The sequence below is a fragment of the Coffea arabica genome, chromosome 7e (assembly GCF_036785885.1).
Source record: "Coffea arabica cultivar ET-39 chromosome 7e, Coffea Arabica ET-39 HiFi, whole genome shotgun sequence".
NCBI lineage: Eukaryota > Viridiplantae > Streptophyta > Magnoliopsida > Gentianales > Rubiaceae > Coffea > Coffea arabica.
Window position 1 is genome coordinate 14,247,277 of NC_092323.1, and position 23,053 is coordinate 14,270,329.

The 23,053-nt window shown below is 37.6% G+C and overlaps 4 protein-coding genes across 4 annotated transcripts; 2 read left to right on the plus strand and 2 right to left on the minus strand.

Moving 5' to 3' along the window:
- The first annotated feature begins 1,254 nt into the window (after window positions 1–1,254).
- On the plus strand, window positions 1,255–3,592 carry LOC113700563 (cytochrome P450 71AU50-like). The gene is made up of 2 exons (XM_027221039.2): window positions 1,255–2,180; window positions 2,578–3,592. Exons 1-2 carry the CDS (start codon window positions 1,293–1,295, stop codon window positions 3,190–3,192), a joined length of 1,503 nt encoding a protein of 500 aa, XP_027076840.1. The 5' UTR covers window positions 1,255–1,292; the 3' UTR covers window positions 3,193–3,592.
- A 1,859-nt stretch (window positions 3,593–5,451) lies between these two features.
- On the plus strand, window positions 5,452–10,676 carry LOC113700564 (O-acetylstemmadenine oxidase-like). The gene is made up of 4 exons (XM_072060004.1): window positions 5,452–5,509; window positions 5,642–5,764; window positions 9,749–10,216; window positions 10,495–10,676. Exons 1-4 carry the CDS (start codon window positions 5,452–5,454, stop codon window positions 10,674–10,676), a joined length of 831 nt encoding a protein of 276 aa, XP_071916105.1.
- Window positions 10,677–13,080: 2,404 nt separating this feature from the next.
- LOC113700566 (uncharacterized) lies at window positions 13,081–14,004 on the minus strand. Its single transcript, XM_027221040.2, has one exon. The coding sequence runs from the start codon at window positions 14,002–14,004 to the stop codon at window positions 13,081–13,083; it is 924 nt and encodes a 307-aa protein (XP_027076841.2).
- A 3,208-nt stretch (window positions 14,005–17,212) lies between these two features.
- Window positions 17,213–22,873, minus strand: LOC113701903 (probable inactive receptor kinase At5g10020). Its single transcript, XM_027222797.2, has 3 exons — window positions 21,681–22,873; window positions 18,757–20,424; window positions 17,213–17,974 (listed from the first exon to the last, which is right to left on the minus strand). Exons 1-3 carry the CDS (start codon window positions 22,639–22,641, stop codon window positions 17,397–17,399), a joined length of 3,207 nt encoding a protein of 1,068 aa, XP_027078598.1. The 5' UTR covers window positions 22,642–22,873; the 3' UTR covers window positions 17,213–17,396.
- Window positions 22,874–23,053: the final 180 nt, after the last annotated feature.

The following is a 23,053-nucleotide window of genomic DNA, read 5'->3' on the forward strand; positions in this document are numbered from 1 at the left end:
GAGCCTGAGTGGTTAAATAGCGTTTACTTTTAGGATGGCTTGCTAGTTATAAATTTTAGTATAAATTGATACAATTTTAATATAAATGCAAAATATAATTGAGTTGGTGTAAATTTATGATTACACCAAAAATATATTAATTCATATCAAAATTATGGCAAATTACACAATTGGATGGAACTCAAATTAAGAGGCCTTGGATCCATTCGGAGTGTCTGTGCTGTTGAAGCTTGAAAGAGAGACAGACAGACACAGAGACAAATAGCATAGGAAGGCTCCCTTTTGCTCACTCTGCGTGTTTGAACTTACTTTGCCTGGACAAGGACATATTATATTGGGCTCTGCACTATTACTTGTATTAAACTAAACCTTCTTTCAGAGCAAAAAAAAATGGTACAATTGTTTTTTTTCGGTACTGCATATGATGACACAAACTAAACAACTTCTAATGAATTTAGGCCTCCCATCATATAGCTCAATCAATTATCCTAAGTTTTGTTCATCAGTTTTTAATTTTTATTTAGGGGGATGAGGAGATTCTCCACTTTTGGGGTGATAAATTAGAGCATTTCTTCTTTGCCTATTGTAAAGCTAATCAGGCAACTATTGTATTTTTCAGCGACTGATGCAGATTTCTGCAGATTGCCTATTGATGCAAGACTGTGCAATGTGAACGAGCCTTTCTAACTAAACTAAACTAAGATGTATACATAAACTAGAATCCAAAATGACTTAAAAATTGATAAAAATTTGAAAATAGCAGGTAGGCCCCGTATACCTATGCTGATGATCCCGCTGAGTTGGAGCTTCGTGTTTGGATTTAATGTTAGTAGTTCGGTCCAATTAGATATTATTTATGATGAAAAGGATGAGTTTTTGAGTAACACTATTCCATTTATCTTTTGTTTTTCCTTGCACTCTGTATTGATAAGACTCTGATGATTAAAGGTTTATTGTTTGTGTCTAAAACAACAGTTTTGATTGTAACTATGTCTATGTGTTCTTGAGGAGAAAAAAACATCCTTAGCAGGCATTGGATGCTAAAACGTTCTGGATAATCTTAACTTTCATTCTTCCCAAGATACAGTTTGTGCATAATCCAAATTCCGAATCTGGCAAATCTTTTAACTAGTCCCCTTTCAATTCCATTTAGCTTGCTATGTCAGCACTTCTTGTCAACCAATCAAGTATAAATGCATGTTTAAGATGAAAAAGATATCACTCCAATCAGTAAATTGAAATAGCAATAATCACTTTCCAAACAACAGCCAGCAGGCCTTGTACACTAAATCATGATGTCCGTAGCTTGGTTGTGGACAGCATTACTAGGAGGATTTACACTTGTTTTCTTCCTAAATGCCTTATTAATCAAGAACAAGAACAAGAAATTGCCCCCGGGTCCAAGAGGGCTCCCTCTTCTGGGACATCTCCATCTTCTGGGAAAGAATGCTCACCAAGATTTGCATAAGCTGTCCAAGCAGCATGGTCCAATCATGCATTTACGATTTGGGTCCGTGTCAAACATCATTGTTTCTTCCCCTCGTGCAGCTGAGCAATTCCTCAAGACACATGATCTGGTTTTTGCCAGTAGGCCACCTCTCGAGGCAGCTAAATATTTGAGTTTCGGGCAAAGAAACTTGTCCTTTGCTCAATATGGTTCATATTGGCGAGATGTCCGCAAGTTTTGCACCTTAAATTTGCTTACCAACCTTAAGATAAGGTCATTTGAATCTATGCGGAGAGAGGAGATCGGACAATTTGTGGAAACACTCAAACGGGCTGCTCTAAATCGTGATGTTGTTGATCTCAGTGCTGGGATTTCATCCTTAAACGCAGACATGAGTTGCCTGATGGTTTTTGGAAAGAAGTATGCAGACAAGGAATTTGACGAGAGAGGCTTCAAAGCTGTAATTCACGAGGGAGGGCAACTAGCTGGGACTCCTAATCTTGGCGATTACTATCCTTGTCTTGCAAAACTTGACCTTCAAGGATTGACCAGGAGAATGAAAGCTACTTGCAAAGTTTTTGATGAATTTTTGGAGAAGATTATTGATGAGCACGAAAAATCTGCCAAGCAAGATAGGCCAGCAGATGACTTTGTCCATACCATGTTGGCCCTCATGAAATCTGGAGAAACTGAGTTTCAATTTGATCGCCGCCACGTCAAAGCTATTCTGATGGTAAGTCATATAGTGCATGTAAGATATATGGGTTCAACATTTTTGTGCATATTGAAATACTCTCTCTTGAACAAATGTTACATTTAGAATTTGAAGTTTCACTAAACTGGCCATTGCTGTCTAGTTAAGGTTGTCAGTCTTTTGTGAAGTGAATTCGAATGCCTTTTTGTGTTTGAGCTCGGAATAGAATCACCTCTTTGGATATGGGACGGATAGGATATACTTGAGCCTGATTGATTCCGTTCTTCATCAGCTTTTCTTTATTTGTAGGCCGCATTGAACTAGTTTTTCAAGTCCCATGTTTACTTGATAGTCATTATTGTTTTTACTTTTCTTATAGCGCTTTATCTTATTCAACCTGCTGAATAACTAAGAAGCAAAATCATGTTCTTTTCAGGACATGCTTGCAGGAGCATTGGATACTTCAGCTACAGTTGTTGAATGGACACTGGCAGAGCTCCTGAAAAGCCAGCGAGTAATGAAAAAAGTCCAGCAAGAATTGGAGGAAGTCCTAGGACTTGACAGGATGGTTGAGGAATCAGATTTAGAATACCTGAATTACTTGAATATGGCTGTAAAGGAAGCACTGAGGCTTCATCCCGTGGCACCATTGCTTGTCCCTCATGCAGCAATGGAAGATTGCAGTGTCGATGGCTTTCATATACCAAAGAATTCACGAGTGATTATCAATGTTTGGACAATTGGGAGAGATCCAAATGCATGGTCTGACCCTGAGAAGTTTATTCCAGAGAGATTTATAGGAAGCAATATAGATGTCAAGGGGCATGATTTCCAGCTTCTTCCCTTTGGCTCAGGTAGAAGAGGCTGCCCTGGAGTGCAATTGGGGCTCACTGTAGTTCGTCTTCTGGTGGCACAATTGGTGCATTGTTTCAATTGGGAACTTCCAAATGGAATGCTGCCTTCAGAGCTGGACATGACTGAGGAATTTGGACTTGTAATGACCAGGGCCAACCATCTGATGGCTGTTCCAACCTATCGATTGAGCAAATGATTAAGTTAGCAGTTCTTGAAATGTATGGTATCTGTTCTTCGGATGTATTAAGGTTTTGTTAAATGCTAGCAAGTTATCTTAGTACCATATCTTTCACGGAGATTTCCATCACAAAACGTTGTCAATCACAGAGCATTGTCATGGATTATTACTCCAGACAGATTTATAGGGAGCAATATAGCTATCAAGGTGCATGATTTCCAACTTGTAGTTACCAGGGCTAGACATCTGAGGGCTGTTCCTAGCTATCCACTCAGCATATAATGCCTGAAAGTGCATAACTGTAATATCCATTCTGTCTAGCATGTTTTGTGGATTTTTGCTCTATTGTTTTCAATTTTATTTGAAGTGCAATTCCTAGCAACATTAGGAGCACTAAGAAGATAGTGTCCATGCCAGCAATGACTATGGCAGTTTTTTTCCTGCTTGCTACTAGCATCTTTACTTCAATTTTCTCATACGATTTTTGTGTAAAATATTAAAAAAATTATGTTCAATGTTTTGTTCCTGATACTAAATTTATCTTAAACATAAATAGTTTGGAACAAACTGTAACTCCAAGAAAATCAATAAGGATATATATATACCAATGGATGAGATCATGAATTGTGGCCGGGATTGTATTAATTGACCAATATTTGTTCTTTTCTTTGTCCATAAAGTTTCGAGAATGATAATGGGATATGTAAATCTTAACAAACACAAGCAAATGAAACCAATGGCCTAATCCAAAAATTTTTTTTTTAAAAAAAGGGAAAAAGGAAAACTAAATGGTCCAACAAAAGATAATATTGAAGAGTCCACTTTTCCATACCAAATCAATGCATCTTTAATTATTTTAGATAGCAACAAGTTATTATTATTTTATTTGGTAGTAGTTGTCCATAGGAAATGAGTTTAACTGTTCCCATTAATTTCTTTTTTTTTTTTTTTGACTTGTAACTGATGTGTGATGAATGCCACTACTCGCTCAAGTAACTTTTATTTTGTTAACTGTGGAATTCAATAGTATCACTAAAAGGATTCTAATTATGTCCTATACACAGTAACTCTGAAAGTTACCAATATATATTAACACTCTTTTAATTCTTAATTTGTATTACTTAAGATTTATAAAATTGTACATAAATCAGGGGATAGAAAAACTCAGAACATAGAGATAAGGCGATAGGATGGATAACAAGAAAATTAGTGGTTGAGAGTCGTCTATAACCTTCAATTCTACAGCATCTGGAATTTTTTTTTATTTTCCTTAATGAAAATATCAAAAGATTATGGGCGTGCATGATATATTTCGGGTGTGGGACATGAGTAATGGCAGGCTTAGATATTGAGAATTAGAACTCAGAAGAGAATATTTGAAATTAGCAGCACACAATAAGTGGGGCTATATATTTATACCAAAACAAAATGGCAAATTACACTTTACTCCCCTGTGGTTTAGTATTTTTTACGTAACCCTTTATGATTTCAAAAGTTATACATAACCCCCTCATGATGTAAATTAAAGTGTCAAAATGATAGAAATAATCATTCGCAATGGAATCACCTAAAACATCAAAAATACATTTATGCAAAGTTAAAAATTATTTATTAACTAATGGGGGTTATGTGTATATTTTGAAAATCATAAGGGGGTTATGTGATAAAGCATTAAACTATAAGAGGGTTATAAGGTAAAATATAAAATCATACGAGATTAGTGTGTCATGTATTTATAAGAGTAATTTCGACATTTTTAAAAGTTCCGTTACGAATGACCATTTCCGTCACTTTGATACTTTATTAATCCAAATCATGAGAGGGTTGTGTATAGCTTTTCAAACCATATGGGGGTTCTGTAAAAAAACACTAAACCACAGGGGAGTGAAGTGTAATTTGGCCAAACGAAAATGATATATTGACGGGCAAAGTTCAATTGAAAAGAAGTCCAGAAATTTCATTGCATTCTTGCACAATTGTCAACCAACTCTCATGTGGGCTGTTTTATTTCTCCGTTACACACCTTAGGCTGAAATTGAATGCCTCCACATTACTGAATTATTAATTCTTAATGTCAGGTTCATCTTAGTTATAAACCATGGTGCATTTTCTAAGGTACCAAATGTTCCCTTATATATAGCCTTCTAATTGATGAAGAGTAAGTTTTCAAGAACTTACAACACAAAAAGTGTACAATATCTTGTCCGATTGATACACAAGACTGTCTATCTCTATTTTATCCTTCATTCCCAACCATCAAAGTTTCTCTCATTGAAGATGAAGTCTGATGGAATCGTACTTGTTATGGCCATTCTTTTCATGTCAATCTATACAGGTAGATTCAATTTTCTTTTTAGAAAAACTAAACAATGAGATTTAAGACATGAAAAAGACACATAATAACATTCTAATTATATTATTCTATTTCTGTATGCACATTATGATGTGATTTGCCATGATCACACAGGTAGAAGTTGCAGATTGGCCCTAGTGTGCAAGGAGGAAATGCTGTCTAGGCCACCATTTGCCTGCAAGCAACCGCATTGTGACCAGTTCTGCGCAAGATTGCACCCTAAAGGATGGGGAAAATGTAAAGACCACGACAGATTCATCTGCCAGTGTTTCTATGTTTGCTACAAAAACGTGCATCTTCCACCAAAAAACCCCAAACATAATTGACTGTATTTTACACAAGTTTGCCCTTTCCTCCATATATTGATATGGTCATAAAAGTTTGTCTTCTTGAAGGATGACATATTGACTTGTTGAACTTTGGCATTTCTAGACATGTGCCTGTCCCTTTTCTTTCCATTTGTTGATTTAGGACTATGCAAATGTTCTGGTGGATCTCTTTAAAAATTCCTTTCTTTTGTGTTCAAAAAAAAAAAAAAATTGTTTCTAGTTGAAGTATTCTTTTGTTGGTATCATCAACTTCCTTTCTTGAAGATGTCTTTTTTTTTGGTTCTATGCAATTAATTTTACGTCTTCTCCAACCTATTTAGCCATTAGTCCAAATTAATCTTGAATTACCTCTGTAATATATTCAAAACATTCATGTTATTTCTTCAAGTATAAGCATTGCTGTACTTAGCAATTAGCTTCAAGATTAAAGTCTAACCCTATGACGTTACATCAATTAGTTGCAGAGGTAATGCTTTTGTAATCTGGAATCTTTACCATTAATATTCATAATTGTTACATCAATGTCTAACCCTATTTTAGAGTATATAATTACGCAATTTTCTAAAATCTCAAGCGTTATAGTCTTTTTTTATACATGTTTGGGAGTCTCAAAATCAGAGTGTACCAATACCTATAAGAATGAATATACATACTCTAAGTAACGTAAATAACTTAGCATGATATTCATCAAGACCAACCATTCACTAGAAAATTATTTGAGGCGCAATATTTTGATATCTGGACCATTAATCTCCTTTAATCGTTCTGAAGAGGCAATTTTTTATGCAGCTTCTCCAAGCAAGCAGATACCTAATCTTGTATTCCAAGAAATTGTGTATTTGGGAAAAAAAATTCTCAGTACTTGGCAATCTAATAGAACAAACAAGTTCTAAAATCAATACCAAATTTCTGGACCATTTTCAATATTAGTTCTCAGTTCATACAACATAAGTTTTTTGGAAGTTTACTGTAGTGTATTGTAAAAGTTTTTGAAAAAATTTTTTAAGATGAAAAACTTTTTTTCCGTTTTCTTTTTTTCCTTTTTTTTTCTCTTTCTCTTTCTTTTTCTTTTTCTTTCTTTCCTTTTTCTTGTCTTTCCTCTCTTTTTCTTCTTCTTCCTTCCCCTTCCCCTTTCCCTTACCCGTTACCTCTGCCTCCCCAGCAGCCATGGCCCTACCCATTTTTTTTCTTTTCTTTCTTTTTCTCTTTCTTTCCTTTTTCTTTTTCTTTCCTCTCTTCTTCTTCTTCTTCTTCTTCCTTCCTCCTCCCTCTTCCCTCCCCCGCCACCTCTGTCTCCCACAAGAACCAGTAGCCTACACGCCCAAATTTTTTTTTTCTTTTTCTCTTCCCCTCTTCTCCCTCTCTGCTCCCCTCTCCCTCCTGAAGCCAGAGAACCAGCACCCAAGCCTTTTTCTTTTCTTTTTTTTTTTTTTGCTTTTTCTCTCCTCCTCTTCTCTATCTCCCTCTCCCTCTTTGCCCAATCTGGTCGCATGACCAGAGGGTGCATGCCAGGGAGGGGAGGGGGAGAAGAGGAGGAGAGGGGGAGAAGAGGAGGAGAGGGGATGCGATCTGGTCGTGGGAAGGGGGAGGGTGGTGATCTGGTCATGGGAGGGGAGGGGGAGCAGAGTGGTCGTGGGAAGGGGAAGGGTGGCTAGGGAAGGGAGGGGGAGAAGAGGGGGAGAGAGGAGGGAAGGAGAGAGGGAAGGAAAAAAAAAAAAAGGGAACTCCGGCGCCGGAAGCGGCGGCGGAGGTGGTGGCCGGCGATGAAGGTGTGGTGGATTGGGGTAGGGGAGAAAGAAGAAGAAAAGAGAGTTTTTTGTATATTAGATATTTTTAAAGTGTGTAGGTTAAAAAATTTAATAAGTTTTTTTAGGTTCCTGTAGTTAAAATTGTTAAAAAACTAGTAGCAAACAAACTAGCCAAAAAACTTGGGTTCCAAACAGGCCCATAGACAGCATATGAAACGGGATGCCAAGTAAGTTCATCTTTCATCTTCTTTAAAATCATATGTGGCTCCTTCAACTAGTGTTTTAAAAATCGGACCGGACCGGTCGGTTCAATCAATCGGACCGCGAATCGGTCTTGACTCCAGTCCAGTTCATGTTTTGGGTTGATTATATTTAAAAACCGGATTGAACCGTGCGAATCGAATTGAACCGTTGAACCGGCAATTTTTTTGTTTTCGTCTATTAAATTGAAAAAAAAAATTTAAAAGAATATGTTCTCCCTAACTCTAAAAACTAATTATTAAATGTCACGTTCATTCACTTTCTTCTCATTTTTTGCCTCTTATCAAGTTTGTATTTTTATTTTCTATTTTCCTGACTTCCTCCAAACTCAAAACTTCTTTTTTTTTTTAAGTTACAATATCTAAATATCAAAAACTTGAATTAAAATTTAAACTCACAATGTCTAATTATCATAGATGTGAATTTTGTATAATTTCAAAATATTGTGGTATTTTTTATTTGGATTTAACATTATTTTTTTGGTAAATTCAATTAAGATTGAGATGAAATTTATTTGTTTCAACTTATAATTTAAAATTTTTATTTGTAAAAATCCAACTTCTTTGAAAATATTAAATTTTTCATCATATAAAGTCTTAAAGTAGTCCAATGCATGTCTTATTTTGTGCATATATATTTATATAAATTATTTTTTAAAAAAATTCATTGAACCAGGGTTGAACCGGTCCAACCGATTGAACCTCGATCCGAACACTTCACCAGTTCAATTAACGGTCCGAGTTTTAAAACATTGCCTTCAACAGGGATCTATAATGGTTGCAAGTACAACTGCACCTACCACGTAATGGACAGTCTCAGATTGGGATTGGGCTAGAGGAGTCTGGCTCAATCTAATCCACTAATTTCAAAATCTTGAAATTTTGAGATCAAAGGTAGAAATCAAGTCAGGCTTAACCAACACGATGTGGATAGAGCCACAAACAAATCGAGTCGATTCATATTTTGATCTAATCAAGTCGGCCCTCAATTCAATTTTACCAAACTCAAGTTCAAACTCGAATTCGACGAACTCTCAATATAAAGATCAAGGTTAATTTGAACTTCAAATTCGAGCGGAGTTAAGCTAGAGCTCGAGCCTACTCGAGCTTTAAAAAATAAAAAAAAATAGTTATTTTATTTTTAAAAATGAATAAAATAGTAATTTTTCTTAATAAATAATAAAATATTAATGATATATGTATAATTTTACTATTATTATAAAAAATTATATATATATATATATATATAATTGAGCGGCTCACGAGTTAACGAACTAAGTTCTCTATGCTTGAACTCGATTTGGTCGGTTTGAGTTTGACTCAAACTCGATGCTAACCTAGCTTCAATCGAGCTTTAATCAATCCGACTCACTAGTGCTCGCAAGAAGTTTGATTCGTTTGCAACCCTAGATACAAACACACTTAAAAACTTCCCCTTCACAAGGACCAAGAGAATCATTGCGTCAAGAGTAATGTACATTATTACACAAATGCTGCATAGTCTTGTATTTGTTTACTTATGCTATGTGTAGGAAAGTTTGTTTATCTTTCCCAAATCAAGAACTTGCATAAACGTGTGACCAAAATCCAAACAATGGTGACAGAAATCACTAAAATTCTTGCAATTTTTTCCCTTTTCCTTTTAATTACTTATTCAAATACTCAACTAATTCCTGAACAGTTTCTTCAATGCCTTTCTCATAAATTCCTTTCCAACATCCCCATATCAAGTGTGCAACACGTCCCAAGCAATCCTTCATATGAATCTCTCTTGCAATCCCCCATTCAAAACCTTAGATTTCTAACCTCTTCAACTCAAAAACCACTGGCTATAATCACATACTTAGATTACTCCCTTGTACAATCCACAGTAGTATGTTGCAGACAAACTGGACTACAGTCTACAAGTTACAATTCGGAGTGGCGGCCATGACTATGAAGGACTATCCTCCATATCTGAAGTTCCATTTATCATACTGGATCTAAACAATCTTAGATCAATTCATGCCAGCACTACAGATAACACAGCATGGATCGAGTCCGGTGCAACCGTTGGTGAATTGTACTATTGGATTGCTCAGAAAAGCTCCACTCTTGGATTTCCAGCTGGGATTTGTCCAACGCCTGGAATTGGTGGACACACTAGTGGTGGTGGATTTGGTACCGTGTTAAGAAAATATGGGCTAGCTGCTGATAGTGTTATTGATGCTCATGTACTTGACGTTAATGGTCAAATTCTTGATAGAGAATCAATGGGAAGAGATCTGTTCTGGGCTATTAGAGAAGGTGGAGGAGGAAGTTTTGGTGTCATATATAGCTGCTTGGAGGATCAAGCTAGTCCATGTTCCAGAAGTAGTAACTGTTTTCAACTTAGCCAAGACTTTAGACCTAGGTGCCACTGTCTTCTCAACAAATGGCAACACATAGCACACAATCTCAGTGAAAATCTGTTCATCAGAGTGATTATCCAAGGATAAGGGATTGGCAAGAATAAAACACTTCAAGTCTGTTTCAATTTGTTATTCCTCAGTAGAGCTACTAATGTTCTTCAGGAAATGGAGGAAAGATTCCCAGAACTTGGCTTGAGAAAAGAAGATTGTAGCAAAATGAGTCAACCCTTTATTTCTCAGGCTATCCAAGTGGAGAAACCATGGATGCCCTCAAAAACAGGAAACCCCAACCTAAGAGTTACTTCAAGGCTGCATCAGATTATGTGCAGGAGCCTCTCTCCACTGCAGCGTTGGAAGACTTATGGAAATGGTGTTTGGAAGAAGAGAGTCCTGCAGTAATCTTTGATCCTTATGGGGGCTGAATGAATGAGATTTCTGAATCGGAAACTCCATTTCCTCACGGGAAAGGCAATCTGCATGATATTCACTTATTCAGTACATGGTACACTGCGAAGATTAAGATGGTGGAGAATCAGAAAGGCACAATAATTGGCTAAGAAGGGTATATGATCATATGACTCCGTTTGTGTCAAAACAACCAAGGAGGGCTTATTTGAACTATAGAGATCTTGATTTAGGAGCAAATAATGTTTCTGGCTCTATTATTCAGAAGCTTTAGTATGGGGAACAAAATATTTCAACAGCAATTTCAGAAGATTGGCAATTGTTAAGGGAGTTGTAGATCCAGATTAGTTTTTCAAGTATGAGCAAAGCATTCCACCTCTTATTCTAGACGGGCATAAAGCAATAGAGTGAAAGTGCATGAAAACTTGTTTCTGCATCAATCACTTGTGTGTTCCGGGCCTGCATCATCTTCTTTTCTCTCAAGCCTCATTCCAGTAAGGATAAATAAAAGTTTCATTCCCTGAGAATTGTTACGGTTACATAGACATAAATTTTGCTAACATCTCATCAGCTTTGATAAAACATTTTTTTTTTTTTGAAAGTCTCAGCTTTGACAATATGTAAGTGGTTCTTTCTAGACTAGCATGCCGGTTATCGATTTCAATGTAAACAATTTAGAACTCCAAAACTGCCTCGTTAATGCTATATTTCCAATGCAACTATGTGTTCAAAAATGGTAAAGTAACTGGGGATAATGCTACAGCATAGTTTAAACAATAAAGATCAATTTTAAGGGGAATTTTGTACATTTGTTCAAAGAATAATATGGACACGCAAGAGCAATCCTCATTCGTTTTTCCATGTTTAATTCTTTCTTTATATTCTTTCCTCCACCCATTTACTGATCTTTTAGATTGGGCTGACACCCCCTTAGCTTTGAAAACCTCTTTTTGGTTTGTTTTTATAATAACATCCCGGATAGTGATGTCAAATGAAAAATCAGAATTCCAAAAATGCGTTCTTAATGCTATATTTTTAACGGTTTGTCTGACTGGGGCACCCATTAATATATATTTCAGGTATTATACTTTTGAAAATATAAGATTAATTAGGCAAAATAAATAAATACAAGGGAGTGTAGGCAAGATTAAATAGGGAGAATATATAAGTGCAAGAAAGAATAACAATTGTTAGTATTGTATATGTATATATATGGTATGTTAGATAAATACTAGATGTATTAACGAGTGCCCTAAAAGCACCCGTTACAAAAGCCCTATTTTTAATATGTTCGGTGGAATAATTTCTTATATCTATTATGTCCAAGGGTTAGTTCCATACGAAACCCGGATATGCAAAATAAGTACTCGAATGGGAATTTTGTATAATTTCTCAATTTGTCTGATCAGCTTTGTTTGCTTCATTAGGCAGAACGGACACCTTCTCCAAACGGTATCATGCACAGAAAACTAAGTAAACTTCACAGCTAAGTACAAAAACCAGATTAAACTATAGAAATAAATTATTTTGCCATACAAATGCAGACTTGTCTTCCACTCTCCAGTTACATGGAGCTAACATGCCTCCACATGTTTTTACTCATTTTACAAATTACTATGGAATGTTCATTAATTCTTCTTCAAGTAAGATTAGTGATATAGGACTCAAGAAGCGGAGAGGAAAGAACAAGAATTTGAACCAGAACCTCTAATTTTCACTGGATCAAAACTTTCTCAACACCAATAATGTGTTAACAATTACCATCGAGTACAAAAGGTTGGCAAACTAAACATGTAAACAACTTTACATTTATGACATAATCAGTGTTCTTGCACTACACTAATAGAACTTTAGCAATCATATATAGTTATAATAATATACTTGCATCCTCATATATATATATATATATATATATATCCTCGGCAAAAGCTTTTAAAACAAACAAGAGTTAATAATGATTCAAGATACTCAGAATAGACTGCTACAAGGCCGCGCAATTCCAAGCCGATTGTGTGAAAAGTTCGCCCAATGAATTTTCAACACATCAGCTCAAATGGGGCAGTTGAAATACTGAAATAAAAAAACCAAACCTAATTCAAGATGGACCTTAATCTACGGGTCCACCTACAAATACATACTTCTCAAATCACATACCCTATCCGAGCGAGGTTATTTTGATTCCTTATGCGGGATCACAAGATCCTCATCATAAAGAAATTTTGAACCAAAAAAAAAAAAAAAAGAACAGGAATAGAACATAAAATAAATTACACCACTCGACTGTTAATCAGATGGGATAGTATTCCGTAGATCACCAGTTCGAATCGCTCTATAGTATCGCCTTGGACAAAACTCTGCCACCCAGAATGTGAATTAGTCTAGTTAAATCGGGATACCACTTTCTCTTGACAAAAAAAAAAATCAAAAATAATAAGAGGAGGGCAAATGGAGAGGTTCAAAACTCTCCGAATCGGAGACTGGGGGCATCTGACTGAACAGTGGGCTATGCACGAAAATGGTGGAATCAAAGCCCAGCCCAAGATGTTTCTGACAGTAAGATGAGGCAGGTTCTGTAGTGGGCTCATCTGTGTAGGTGCCACACAGGTGTGTCGAGGGTTCAGCCCAAACCTCACTCGAAAAGGCCGAAGGTAGAGCAGGAAGCTGTTCCGACCCACCAGCATCTCCAGAAGAGTTGGAGTAGTGGTGGGAAGAGTCAAAATGGTGAAGAATACCCTCAGCTGCAGAGACTGAAGGTTGCTGATGATAATGACTTTTTGGACTTGCATATACATCTCCAGGAGTCCCTGAATAGCCATCATAGTAACTACTATACTCCATTTTGGAATGCCCAACTCTTGAATAGAGATAATCCTGACTACCACACTGGGAAATTTGCTGATGCTGCTGTTGCTGGTGCTGATGATGAAATTGCAGAACTTCTCCTTCCTGTTGTTGTTGTACTAGGGAGTTAATATGATCATGGTGGTATCCAAAACCGCGAAGATTATTTTGAATGGATCGGTGATTAGGCGCGATGGTTTCCTCGGGGCATATGATGGCTGTGACAGATGAGCCAGGGGGCATGTCTGAGTAGACAAAGTTAGTACGAGCACGAGAGCCCCGCATTGAGCGAGCAGCTTTATCGTAGGCAAGGGCAGCTTCCTCAGCCGTGTCAAACGTCCCAAGCCAATGCCTTTCTTTGGTTGTTGGATCGCGTATCTCCGCGGCAAATCGTCCCCATGGCCTCCTCCTTACTCCCAGGAATTTTACTGCATCTCCACCTGTTTCCTGCTGCATCTTGACTTGGGCTTGCTGCTTCTTTTTGCCACTGCTAGATGATGACATTGATGATAGTGATATGTGTGTGTGGAATATGTAGCTTTCTTCTGTATCAAGACTAAGCTAAGGTGACTGCTACTAGTAGTAGTTGGATTTCTTATAGATGGATGATAGTTGCTTTCTTTTGTTTGTCATAGGGTGCCATTTTATGTAGTCAATGAGTGGATATATATAGTCTTAGACTACTAGGTATCAAATAGGGAGGGAGTTGGAGGATACTAGGGCCATTAGGGGAGAGAAAATGAGAGACTTTTAGCAATTTCAAGTGCTCAAGAGTCCAATTTTTATTTTTTTTTCACTAATTTTTATCTATTGTGTAATTATTTTTGTCTTGCAAATTGATCATATAACCAGGTGTAAAAAAGGTCGAGTTGGGAAATATCCTGGTCTGCTTTCACATATAGGTTGTAATTTTTTTTTTAAAGTAAATCTTATATACACTGATAGTAGATGCACTATTACCATTTGATTCATGACATACGTGTAAAAGTTGAATTTCAAATTCAAATTTTATATAGTTGTCATTCATCCAACGCTGATAGTATATACACTGTTAGTATAGGAAAGATTAATCCTTTTTTTATAAAAAAAAAAAGTTAAATTCTAAAATTTACCCTGAGATGATTAAATTTCCATAATCAACTTTTACAAAATTTAGATCAAACAAGAACATGCAGAGAATAATATATTCTGTGAATTGTGGGACGTGTTACCTAACTTTCAGTTTTTTAGTAAAAGGAAGGAAAAGCAAAGCAACCGCCAATTTAGATTTTAGCCATTTGTGGGCCATTACCACTCAACCACCATATGCCAAGTTCCAAAAGGGAGGTTATTGGTTCTTCTGGCAATTAATTAAAAGACTCAGGAAGTTTGCATGTGAATTGGCTCTTGAATGAAACCAAAAGAAGTCAAGGGACCCATTTTCACTAACAAAACTGATGAACAAAGTTCATATGAATGAGAAGAAGATGACAAGAGATTGAGCGGTTCTATAGTGAGAAGCTTTGAATTGCATGATGGAAAGTATACTCTTCAAGAAAAAAAAAAAAAAGGGCAATTTGCTCAATTGCATGATTACATGCAATTGTAGTGGATCAGCATGTTCTTCTTATGATTGCCATTAATCTTGCACATCCACATAATTATTCTCAATCAGAATCTAATTATTTAATATCACTGTAGATTATTCTTATGATTACAAGCGGTTTGGTTCAAATTCCACAATGAGTGTCAGTTTAGTTTATCACGGATATGATAAATTAGGGAATGACAGTAAGTTTGATAAAAAAAACCCATAGAGTGTTTGGTTCAGGTTAAGGCTTCCGAACGTAGAAATTCTTGGTTCTATTCCCCTACTCCCTTCCCGTTTCTTAAATCCCACCCCTCCCTTGCTAGGAAAAAAAAAAGCTTTACAGCAATGGGTCTTAATAATAAAAAAAATAATGATAAATAAAACCCTAATCTTTCATAGTTAATCATGAAACTCATTAATTGACTGACTTTAAACCAACATTATGTATGAATACAATATGAAATTAAAACCCATTTCTGGTCTTAAAATCCACTTACCAAACACCTCCCTAGTAGAATCAATTTTTGGTGGATTGACTAGTTAGTGGAATTAATAAAAACATGATACTACATCTACAGGCACCATGCATTGTCTGTTTCTTTTTAGTCAGCAGTCTTTGCTTAAACCCATTTTTTTTTTCTGTTAAAACTCTTGGTCTTGACCTGCATTGCATGTGATCTTTTGTTTCTAATGAACCGACTACTACATTTTCTACCTGATCACCTTATTAAATAATTGAATGCAAATTTAATTGTAAAAAAGACACAAGTGTGTGCATGAATCATGATCAATGATTGGTCTCTAAATCCTAATCATCTGGACTGAAGTAGTCATTATTGAAGTTTTTTTTACAATGATTGGCTACTCTCCGATGAATTCTCTTTCTATATCCCACAATGCATATCTAGATGAATAACACGGATCTATAGGAGTTATGACCTATGGAGCCAAACAACCCAACTTTCGGTCTACGAAGTTTTTCTATGGATTTGGTCCAAAGCCCTCCTCTTCACTCAAAATATTTTTCCTTTTCTTTCAACATAAAAAAAATTATTATTCAACTAATTGCTATATGATGCCTTCCTTTGCTTTGCATATAGAAGAATTATAATTGAAATTATTGCTAAGTGATGTGGAATCCTTAGGGAATCAGAATGTAACCTAGATAAAGGGCATCTTCAATTTATTGTAGGGTCTAATTAATGGTCTATGTTTAAGTTATATCAGTTTAATCCAATCCAAACCATCCAATTCAAATTTAAAAACAAAACGAATATTTTTTTTTTCTTTGTTTTTGAATTGACCACCTAAATCTGGCTACATCAGTCCGGACTGATTTGGGCTGTCAATTATTCTCTGTAATTGCCCTTAGCGATTGCAGAGCTATTATACCTAAAGTAAGTCCATCAGGAAACTTATAAATCCTGCTATTTTGTGTATGTTTATCTGGTCGCCCTTGTATGGAGTTCCTACTTCATGACTGCCATTTTGCGCCAAGAATTTCTTCACATATCCTCAAGTAACTCAGTCCCAGAAACAGGTATCCACCTTGGTTGGTCGAGCTACTTGAGCAAATTCCTTGTGCATGCTCCGAGCCTCTTACCATATTTCGTACTCCCACCTCTAAATTTAGACTGCTGAAGCGTTATGTCAACAGGTTGATAGGACACTGGTTTTAGAAGTAAAAGGCAATTTTGTGCAGTATGATCTTGGAAGAGGTTGACAGTGTCTCAGATTGTTTTGCAAACCACCTCAGGCGGTCAAGTCAGCCGTGGCTATGGTGGCGCGCAGATAAGATGTCAAATAGGACAAGGCATTACAGCGCTGAGTGGTGGTGCTTGAGCATGCATATCTAAGTCATATGTCCTCCTAACTCAGAACTTGATACAACAATAAGGTACAAAGTTGGCACAGGTGACAAAAGGGCGATAAATTATGGTAACAAAAAGATAGATAATCAAGACAAAGGTTGATCTGCACAAAGTGATCGCCCCAACAGGAATGTGATGATGTAAAAGCAACAGTCAAATTACAAGAAGAAAAGGAAATGGAACTTTACTAATAGCTGTGAGTGAACTACACAAGGTCGAGCTATTTTTTGTCAACAGAAATAATGACAAAAATAGCTCGCTGGACTCACAATCAAACTAAAGAATATGGTCAATCAATCAATGGATCAATCATCCCTTTACACAAAAATTGCAGGGGGGGAGGTTATAATTGCCTGGATTAGGAGGCAACCAAATCAATCAGGTGAAAAAGGAAAGGGAAAATACAATGAACAATCAAGTCAAGCAAAGAACTATTCCAACAGATGTACAAAGCTTCACAGATCTATTGAGCAGAGATCTCCACAAACTTGTCTGATGTTGGGCCTTTCATTTACGGGAAGGATACACCGAAGCGATATGGCAAGCAAGTCATTCATCGCTTTTGAATGCTCTTCCCCACCAGCAATATCTCTGTCAATACAGTCCATTCCTCGACCTTCTTGATCACATAGCCGAACCCAGTCTGTAAGATCAACAGCTCCTGATTCACCAGAGATGATGTCACCAGCACTTCTTCTGGTCAGCAATTCCATCAGAATAACACCCAGTGCATAAACATCAGCCTTAAATGATGGCATAGGTTTTGTGGCATTTGCAAGCTCTGGGGCACGATATCCAAGGGTCCCCAGGTTCAGTATCTGCTCAGCGATGCCAGCTGGAGTCATCAGGCGGTGGAGACAATAATCTGTTAGACGAGCATTGTAGTTAGGCCCCTCCAAGATTACATTCGTAGGCTTTAAGTTTCCATGAGGCAATCCTCTTTCATGAAGGTACATCAGACAGCGAGCAACATCAACAGCGACCTTTACCCTTTGACTGAATGATAACGGGGAGTACCTCCGAGGCGTTGTCTCTGCATGGCATACATTTCAGAACATGAGCAAAGCACATTATTTTTGCAGAGCTTTACCTCTAACCCAGCTATAAAGACATGTTAAATCGCTAATCAGAATTTAACAGTTGCCAAAAACTTACCACACGCCAAAATTCCAAGTCCGACAACTAGAGAATAAGCAATGACATTTAACAATAGCAGAAATGGACTCACCTGCTTGGGGAAATATAATAGCACTGCAGAAGCTGAGCAATAGGCAATCCTCTTAATGCTAATCAATATTACAGAGGAGGACCATAGAATATCAAGATACTATAAGTGAGAACACTCAGTAAATGTCCTGCATTATAACTCACACGCCTTGCGCCACTGTTCAGCACAAGAAAAATTCACTCAAAAAGTGTGTAGAGTCCATTGGGATGTGCTAAATCGATCATCCTTCCCTGTTTTGTCTTTTTTGTTTGAAGTGACAGGATCATTGAAAGCTTACACAGACAATCAAATGCAACTCTTCAAATAAACTGTCACCCAACTTGTTTTCATGATTCCAGAAGTGTTGTTGCCTTAATACAGGTACCATATAGGAAACACAGGAAAATACTAGTACATATCAATGGCAAACAACACTGACTAGCATTTATATTTCCAAATAGCACAAGAAGGAAGTAGAAAGCACATTATAGGATTTGTTCAATAGGAAGTTAATAAATGGTAATCCGTTATGTGATTATCAACAAAACCAGAAAATACAGTGCACAGGCCACATATTCCAGATTAAATAGGATGTTTCAAGGGCTTACCATAAAGATGAAGAGCCAAGCTATCTCCCTGTATGTAGTCTGCTAAGACAAGTCGCTCTTGTTCTCTAGGTCCCCAGTAGTAAGCTCGCAAAGAAACAACATTGGGGTGCCTTATTGATCCAATCTTTCTTACTTCTTTTGCAAATTCTTTCTTATTTTTGACCAATCCTACTCTCAACCACTTCACGGTAAGCATATGACCGTTGTCAAGGGTAGCTTTGTATAAGGTACCATGGCTGCTCCTACCAAGAACTTCAGCCGGAGCACGAGACAACTCCTCAGCTGTAAATGCCAGTGAAGCATCCAGAAAGAACAGTTCTCCAGCCAATCGATCCGGCGAATACACATCCAAAATCACCGGTTGTTCAAATGTGTCAATGAAACGGGGTGAGGAAGCAATTGGAGAACCTGGAGAGGACTTTCTTCCAGATGTTGCAGGACAATTATCTTGTACATTGGGATTCACATATGTAGAACCAGTTGCAGAACCCTCAGGCAAAACACGTTCAACAATTTCAGTACTGGAGTCCAGTGGACCTGACAAGGATCTTGAGTTCGAAGGCAGCAGATGATCATTAGAAAAGCTCAAGGATGTGGGAGGTGGCTCCTCAGTATGGAACTTGAAAAGCGAAGGCCGACTAAATCTTCCTAGTCTATCATCTCGACCAGCAGTCTGGCCGCTAAATCCGCTCTGCCCACGGAAGTCATGGTGCTGAGCTCGATAGTATGCCAGTAAAACAAAGGCAATCATGACAACAGCTCCGACAGAGGCAACTATAATAGCTATCCTTATACTAGATTTCGAGCTATGATGTTTTCCTCTAACATCAATTTCATCAGGAACTTTGTGATGTGGAGATGATCCCCCAGGTGGAAGTATAAGCAAGGTGTTCCCAGGATGAAATGAAGAATCTGGAAAATGTATCAAATTTTCTGGGACTGTCCCCTCTAAATCATTGTATGACACATTAAAAACTTCAAGTCTTGAAGAAAGTTCATCAGGGATCTTGCCCTTGAAATTATTATTTGATAGATCAAGATATTCCAAGCCATTAATTTTGTTCAGTTCACTTGGCAGGTCTCCAGACATTTGATTTCTTGCCAGATTCAGTAATCTAAGCCTCCCCAAGTTACCAACATCAGAAGGTAAGATTCCTGTCAAGGAATTATCTGAAAGATCAAGCAACTCTATCGGAAAAGATGAAGGAAGTGCTAATAACTCACTGGCACCTGAAGCACCAATAGGAATTCTTCCATTCAAATGATTTCCAGACATGTTCAAGCTGGTCAAGGTCTGGGATTTAAAGAGAGAACCAGGGAGGCTCCCATCAAGTTTATTAGAGCTGAGATCGAGGGTGGCCAGCCTTGGACTATCCCCCAGTTCGCTAGGCACGCTTCCCACCAAGGAGTTATTTCTAAAACTTAGCAGGCTCAGCCTCTGCAACAGTGTCCAGTTAGAAATGCTTCCAGTCAAATTGTTCGAGCTCAAGTCTAGAACTTCCAAACTGCCTCCCCAATTATCCATTACTCTGATGTCATCGGATAGCATATTTCTACTCAAATCAGCAAGAACACAATTTCCCAAAGAAGGTGGAAGTGAACCTGAGAGCACATTGGACGAAAGGTTCAACGTACGCAATGTAGTCGAGTTAACCTCTTGGATAGAATCTGCACAAATGCCAACAGTTCCTTCAAGATATTTAGGACATCTAGCTCATGATTTTGAAATACAATCTTAGATTCAGGAAAGTTGTAAAACATTGGTAACAAATTGGCAAATATCTTAACTTCTTTTCATAGACTTGGCTCAATAGAATATTCTCACATAGGCAGAACAAGAATTCAAGAAAGGATATGAATGCATGCCAAAAAAGATCAAGATAAGTACATGCAGAGTGTAAGAGAGCATCATTAAACTTGTCTAATCTCTTCTTTTGCCTTAAATTCTGCAAAGCATCTATGTTAAGCTCATAAATAATTCTGCCAGATAATATGTGTTGGCACCGACAAAAAAAAGCAAAGATCATATAGAAAGTTTATAGCTTGAGGCTTCCACAGCACATCATCAAAACATGTAAAATTTTAGTACTGACAATTCTGTTGCTCCTGTGTATGATTTTTGTCACCTACCCTTTTTGAAGATAAATAAGCATTTTTTTTACTTGAATACAGCATTAACTTCCATTTCAAATATACTTTCCTATTTATTATTGGCATATGTAAAATGTAGAATCTAGTCTTAGTTTTACTTACCAAGTTAAAATCGACAAGTTTCAAAGAATTGGACAAAAACTTTTAGAAATGATTGCACTAGGGATTAAGTGGCAATCAACATACTAATTTCTCAAGTATCTTGTCAATATGACCAAGTAATGATCCAAATATTCATGCTCAAAATTGAAAAAGGGTAGTTCCAGTCCACAAAATGTTTTGCTCCAATAATTTGAAATTGTTCCATTCATTGTCAATGCAGCCATTCCTCTCGGACAAGACAAATCTTTTTAAATTACCATTTTTGTAAGATAAGCTCTTTGTAACAGACAATGCTATCAAATAACTAGACTTGTACATCATGCCAAAAAATTGACGGAATTTAAGACATATGCCCACAGCCAATTGTTGGACAAAACGTCCATACTTTACACAAAACCTAAAGGAGGCCACGTAAAATTTCTATAAATCACTAATCCAGCAAATGAAGTATTCCCAACTCAAAGAACTGCAAATAAAACTAATAACAATCCAATTTCGGAGCTCTATATCATCCAATTCCAACACTTAAAAATTATAACGACTAACACATGCATAATTACTCTAACATTTCTAATATTCACAGAAGGGCGCGAAGTTTTACAACTAAGCAATCAAAAGGCAGAGTAAAATCCCATAATTGAACAGTTGAAATTTAAAAACCAATTCCATACTCGAAAACTGATTGCTACTAAGATCCAACTCCACCAATGGGACAGGCCCCTGTAAGAGCTCCACAGGTATAGACCCATAAAATTGATTACTCCCCAACTTCAGAACTTGAAGAATCGGCAATGTGGCCATTGACGGAAGCTCAGCACTGATCCCATTATCACCCAAATCCAGAGTCCTCAAATTCCTGAACAATTGCATTACATCCGCCGTGAAAAATCCACCAGCCAAATTGTTACCACTCAAATTGAGATACTGAACTGTATTAGCCAGGCTAGAGACATTCTGAGCACTCAATGCCAAGGATCCCACAAACGAATTTCCACTCAAATCCACATACTCCACATTCCTGAGAACCGAAAATAAGAATTCCACGCTCCCATTTAGGAAATTTTGATGCAAGTCCATCACTTTCAACTGATTCAAATTATAGGTACTACCGGGGTACCACCCGGTTAAATTATTTTGCGATAAATTGAGATAATTCAAGCCCCAGAGATCATTTATCCGGTCTGGAATCGGGCCAACGAATTGGTTGCTTGAGAGATCTAAATGCTGCAGAGTAGTCATAGTTCCGACGGCCGGGACAAGACGGCCGGTGAAGGAGTTACCAGAGAGAGTGAGGTTTTGGAGGGATTTTAGGGGCAACAGGGTACTAAACTTGAGCTCACCGGAGAGGCCGAGGCCAGAGAGATTAATGGCAGTGATGGAGTTGGAAGAAGGGTCGCACAAAACGCCGTAGAAGGAGGAGGGGCAAGTGACGTTGTTCCTGGAGCGAATGGATGGATCTAAAAGGGTTTCGTTCCATGTGGTGAAGATTTTGTTTAATGGGTCGATTTTAATTCCCTTTTTGAACTCGAGAAGTGACCGGATTTCGTCGTCCACGACAGCAGAGCAGTGGCGGAGTTGGAGGTGGTGGAGGAGGAGGATGAATGTGAGTAGAAGAGAAAGAGTGTGAGTCATTGGAGTCGAGAGAGTAAGAAAGGACGATGTGTATTAGGGGTGAGGCATTTGACAGGCGAAGGCGGCTGCGGCGGAGATGATGGTGGTGGAAAGTGGTGTGATGGTGCAGAGTTAGGGGCGGTGGTGGAGGTAGCGGTAGTTGGAGAGGAGACAAAAGGGGAGGGAAGCAAGAGAATTAGGGTTTTTATATTAGGGGAAGAATGTATGGGGGGAGACTGAGTAGTGCTGTGATAGTGTGGTGTGCTGTGCTGTGCTGTGCTATGTCTTTCTGTACGTCTCTGTGTGTAGTGTGTGAGAGAGAAAGGTGGGATTGTGATTGTGTTAGTATGACGTGTGTGAGAAACAGAAAGGTCAAATTGTGAGCCTATGTTGTGTGAGTGTGTGATATAGGACGACTCTCTGCGCGTTCCAT

Bases quoted from the DNA above. Each gene is read 5' to 3' on its own strand.
- LOC113701903 (XM_027222797.2), bottom strand. From the start codon at position 22,641: ATGACTCACACTCTTTCTCTTCTACTCACATTCATCCTCCTCCTCCAC. The intron at 20,425-21,680 runs GTATGGAATTGG...GCATTTGTGCAG, and splicing joins TAGTAGCAATCAGTTTTCGA to ATTCTATCCAAGAGGTTAAC. The intron at 17,975-18,756 runs GTAAGCCCTTGA...TATGCCATGCAG, and splicing joins CTTGGCTCTTCATCTTTATG to AGACAACGCCTCGGAGGTAC.
- LOC113700563 (XM_027221039.2), top strand. From the start codon at position 1,293: ATGATGTCCGTAGCTTGGTTGTGGACAGCATTACTAGGAGGATTTACA. The intron at 2,181-2,577 runs GTAAGTCATATA...TGTTCTTTTCAG, and splicing joins ACGTCAAAGCTATTCTGATG to GACATGCTTGCAGGAGCATT.
- LOC113700564 (XM_072060004.1), top strand. From the start codon at position 5,452: ATGAAGTCTGATGGAATCGTACTTGTTATGGCCATTCTTTTCATGTCA. The intron at 5,510-5,641 runs GTAGATTCAATT...ATGATCACACAG, and splicing joins TTTCATGTCAATCTATACAG to GTAGAAGTTGCAGATTGGCC. The intron at 10,217-10,494 runs GTAGTAACTGTT...TTTATTTCTCAG, and splicing joins AGCTAGTCCATGTTCCAGAA to GCTATCCAAGTGGAGAAACC.
- LOC113700566 (XM_027221040.2), bottom strand. From the start codon at position 14,004: ATGTCATCATCTAGCAGTGGCAAAAAGAAGCAGCAAGCCCAAGTCAAG.